Raw genomic sequence first — 4,264 nt, forward strand, 5'->3', positions numbered from 1 at the left:
TAATAAAGTCGAGCATATTATAATTATTTTTGTAAATAAGTAGAAAGAATGTTCAAATATTATATAGTTATATATAATTTAACCAATAACATTTACAATAACAATATTCATACATTAAATACTTTTGAGACAAATATATATAAAATACAATTATTATTAATTAATTATATTTTATATTATTTTTAATTAATAAAAAAAATTAAAGAAAATACGCATTGATTGTTAAAAAATATTAATGTCAATATAATATCTATTATAATAAAGAATGTATGCTAAGCATTTTCAACTGAGGAATGCTAAGGGGCCAGTAATTTTAGTGTTTTGTAACCATCAATTGACTATCAATAGTGTTTTTAATGATGTGAGATTATATTTAATGGTGGGAGATCACTCACTTTTGTTTTGATAGTTAAGTGCTTGCCAGAAAACACAAAAGTTGCTGGCCCTAGACTTTTTCTTTTCGAATATTTATTAGGGTAAAATTGTAAACTATCGAGAAAAAAAATTAGTGTAAAATTATAAACACAAACCAAATGAAAACACTTTATTGATTATATATATATTACACACTGTACTTCAACAACTCATAATAAGTGTGGTACTGCATTTTATTACAATGTATGAAGGCTTAACTCTTAAAGAAATAAACAAATATTGCACTCATAATTTCTAACATTATTAAAACTTAATTAAAGACAAGACAAGAAAAGTAAACAATAATTATATGCATGACCAGTCCCAGATTCCACTTAATTACCACTTGAGCTTTGATGGGAAATACTGCAAAGAAAGAAAACAAAATAACAAAATGATTTTACTAATATGTATATGGATTGAAATACAGTAAGATACAGGAAAAAAAATAAAATAAAAAATTATTATATTACGTACCTTCTCAATAAGAGATAAATAGTATGGTTTAACTTTTTCAACATCAATTAAAACATTGCTCTTGCTGTACAGATCATATTTGCTGCGTAATAGAATAATGTAATAATTAATAACCAGTTATAAGATAAAATCATATATACAAGTCTATTTGCTAAAATTAATTAGAAACTAAAATAATAATAAAAAGAAAACTATATATAGCTCACTGGAATATGTGAAGCCACTTCAAATTTTCAACATCCTCTTCACGGTACAAGTGTTTATATGCCCCAGTTTGGAATAAAGCTGTCAGATTATTACATATACAAAATTATTAAATTAAAGTCGTATTTTTGTAATTTATTATTTTTAAGAAGATATATTAAATAATTCTTACGATGAAAGGAGTGATAGCGGATAATGAACAATGCCACAGGAGGTAAGTTGTTGCTATTTCCCTTAGCAACCTACACAAATAATATTATTGCTATAATTATTAGATATTATTGAATCAAACAAAATTAAATATTTTACAAATTTGAAGAGACGTTTAGTTTTTTTTTTTTTTTTTTTAAATTCATGCATATTTAATTTGTTGGACTCATCACTCACCAAATACATGTATTCATCATGTCCCCAAGACATGATAACATTGTCTAATCCACATCCTTCGGTATAAATCCCATTTTTAGTGTTATAAGCAGGGTTGTTGTTATCTGGATTGTTCTTAAAATACTGCATATAGAGAAGAAAATATTGTGAGCTGACTAATAATATTGTTCTTAATAATTTTCTTGTGTGTTGAGAAAATTAAATAAGATTTTACCTTGTGGTGAGTGTTTGCTTCATCAAAAGCACAGCCAAGAGGAAATGAATCTCCTGCAATAATAAATATCATTTTTTTTGTGTTAGTAAATAGTTCGTTAAAGTCTATTGTTGGGTCCTTTTTTCAGGGAATTTAAAAAAAAAAAAAAGTATTTGAATGGGTTTTTATGTATGATTAGGTGTAATATTATAAAATGTTATTTTATATTAGAAAGTAGTTAATTAAAGGAACAATACTCACCAACTACAGCCCATTGAGGAAGCTCACCAAAATTTGGAAGGAGGAGAACCTTTCCAAGATCTATAATTAAACCAACAAATTAAGAGTAAGTTAATGATTTTTGAGATGAAATTTTAATATATTACTTTATTTTATTTATTATCATTCACTTCAAAAATCGAACAATATTGAAAGACTAGCAAATTTTATTATTTTTTATTAATATTTGGTCAACAAAAATATTTTTATACTAAATTTTTAACTATAATTTTAAATTTTAAATTCTAAGAGTATAAAAAAAAAATGTTAACTCAAAATATTGATAAAATGTGTTGACTCCTAAATATTTTTATTTAAAATTTGATACATTGAATTAATAATGACATACCAAATTTGTACTATATACAATAAAATGTAGCAAGATAAACATTATATATAAGTCATACATGTGCTAAGAATAATACCATGAATAAGAGCAGTCAAATGCAACCAATCTTCATTTGGATAGTCTTTTCTAGCAGCTTCAGCAGATTGAAAAGCATGTTGAATTTGAGATTCTTCTAAATCAGGATCACTTGCATCGACGATTCCTTCAAGAAGTTCACAACACTCCCATATGCCCATTTCCGCCTTGTTCAACTTTCCATACTCGGCTCTCATCTTCTTGGCCTATAATAATTAATTAAAAAGTTTGCATATATCATGCATGTGTGAGAAGTCATATATATATATCTTAACAATTATATCCTTTTGACATTGATGGGAAGAAGATTAATGGCTGGCTTACAAATTCATAAGTTTGGTTGGTGTGTTGTAATTTGTAGAATTCCTCCACAGACTTTTGCCTTGCGCTTTCACCATGATAGTTTCTGTTTTTGTAGAATAAGAAGAGAGAAATAAATAAATAAATAAATAAAATGTTATGTTTAACTCTAATTAATTAAAATTGTCAAAATGGGTCTATTTAGCCAATTTAAACTTGGTCCATTTAAGCTAGTGGGTTATACGAGCTAACATGTTTAATTTTTGTTCAATTACATGCTTCATATTTTAGGTTTGGATTGTTTATGAATATAGCGGATTATATATGAGCTAGTCGGATTTTTGTTGGGGAAAAAAAATTGGACTCAAAAGTAAAAAAAATAAAAAAATATTTGACAAAAAATAACTATTTTTGGAAAAAAAATTATAAATGTTTTTTTTTTATATTGGATTAACTTGTGTTTAGTTGTTTTTAGTGGGTTGATCAAATTTTTGGATCACATCAGAACAGAAATTGAAAATCAGCTGCAATTATTTGAAAATACAAAATAATTTAAACGACCGTTAATTTTTTAGATTAATCGACTAATTTGTTTAATGTCACATTTTCATGAGTCTAATTTTAAAAGTAAAAATTCATTCGTTTAAGTTGAATAATCAGACTGACTTTTTTTTTATCAAAGGTATGAGACTCATACCCGCAACCTCATAATTAAATATGTGGAGACTATGTCATTTGAACTATAACTCATTGGCAATAACCAGACTGACTTGCATTGACGAATTTTATCATTTTAATGGCCCTAATTGCAATGCACATATAATATAACACATTTTTATATATAATAGATATAAAAGAATAAGTGAAATAAATATGAAAAGACTTAATATGGAGACCTAAAAGAGCGGCCATAAGAGTTGATTTGAGGGGCTTTGAATCCATCTTCTGAGAGGGGCTTAGGCAACGGAAATCCACCATCTAAGACCAACTCATTTCTCATTTGCTCATCAATTCTCTCTTGATGAGCTTCTGCCATTGTTGATAGCTCTGGTTGCTCAATGAGGATAGTCATATTTTCTGTGTTTGGGAATATAATAATAAGAAAAGCCAGAAAACAATGAAGCAATGAAGTTAATTAAATAATCAAATCTCTATGAAATGTTTGTGATAAGATATGTAATCGTAGAGGGGATATATATAGCCACTCTGGTTCCTGAATCATGCAAATAAAACAGTTATTCCGTACGTTTCAACTTTCAACTACATGTGTTTTGAGTTTTAAGTTTTAAAAATGTTTAAATAAATAAAATATAATTATTATATATTCTTTTTTATTTTACGTACATTATTAATATGTATGTGAGTATTGTCTTAAGGTGAAAATTTAGGTACAGGCGACTTCACGTGAAGTTGATAGCTGACAGCCATTAAATAAAAATTTAGTCAAATCAGTCAAATCATCTAACGGCTCTCAACTATCAACTTCACGTGAAGTCGACTGCACCTGAGTTTTCACCTTGTCTTAAATATTTTCTTAATTTAGTTGGACGTAAACAATTGAAAATATCTTTAAAAATAATATATTT

The 4,264-nt window shown here is 26.7% G+C and overlaps 1 protein-coding gene across 1 annotated transcript; it reads right to left on the reverse strand.

Annotated features, from left to right (window-relative positions):
* Positions 1 to 516: 516 nt before the first annotated feature.
* LOC107644462 (inositol oxygenase 2) lies at positions 517 to 3,854 on the reverse strand. The gene is made up of 10 exons (XM_088488761.1): positions 3,575 to 3,854; positions 2,703 to 2,784; positions 2,380 to 2,584; positions 1,937 to 1,996; positions 1,697 to 1,749; positions 1,483 to 1,605; positions 1,268 to 1,337; positions 1,098 to 1,176; positions 892 to 973; positions 517 to 780 (listed from the first exon to the last, which is right to left on the reverse strand). The coding sequence occupies exons 1-10, from the start codon at positions 3,748 to 3,750 to the stop codon at positions 754 to 756; spliced, it is 957 nt and encodes a 318-aa protein (XP_088344887.1). The 5' UTR covers positions 3,751 to 3,854; the 3' UTR covers positions 517 to 753.
* Between the last annotated feature and the right edge of the window lie 410 nt (positions 3,855 to 4,264).

The sequence above is a fragment of the Arachis ipaensis genome, chromosome B5 (genome assembly GCF_059453495.1).
Source record: "Arachis ipaensis isolate K30076 ecotype BB chromosome B5, ASM5945349v1, whole genome shotgun sequence".
NCBI classification, from domain to species: Eukaryota; Viridiplantae; Streptophyta; class Magnoliopsida; order Fabales; family Fabaceae; genus Arachis; species Arachis ipaensis.

What these genes read in the sequence shown, in the direction of transcription:
- LOC107644462 (XM_088488761.1), bottom strand. Translation starts at nt 3,750, where the DNA reads ATGACTATCCTCATTGAGCAACCAGAGCTATCAACAATGGCAGAAGCT. An exon ending in CCAACCAAACTTATGAATTT is followed by an intron (nt 2,585 to 2,702) that starts GTAAGCCAGCCA and finishes TAATTATTATAG; the next exon opens with GCCAAGAAGATGAGAGCCGA. An exon ending in ATTTATCTCTTATTGAGAAG is followed by an intron (nt 781 to 891) that starts GTACGTAATATA and finishes CTTTCTTTGCAG; the next exon opens with TATTTCCCATCAAAGCTCAA.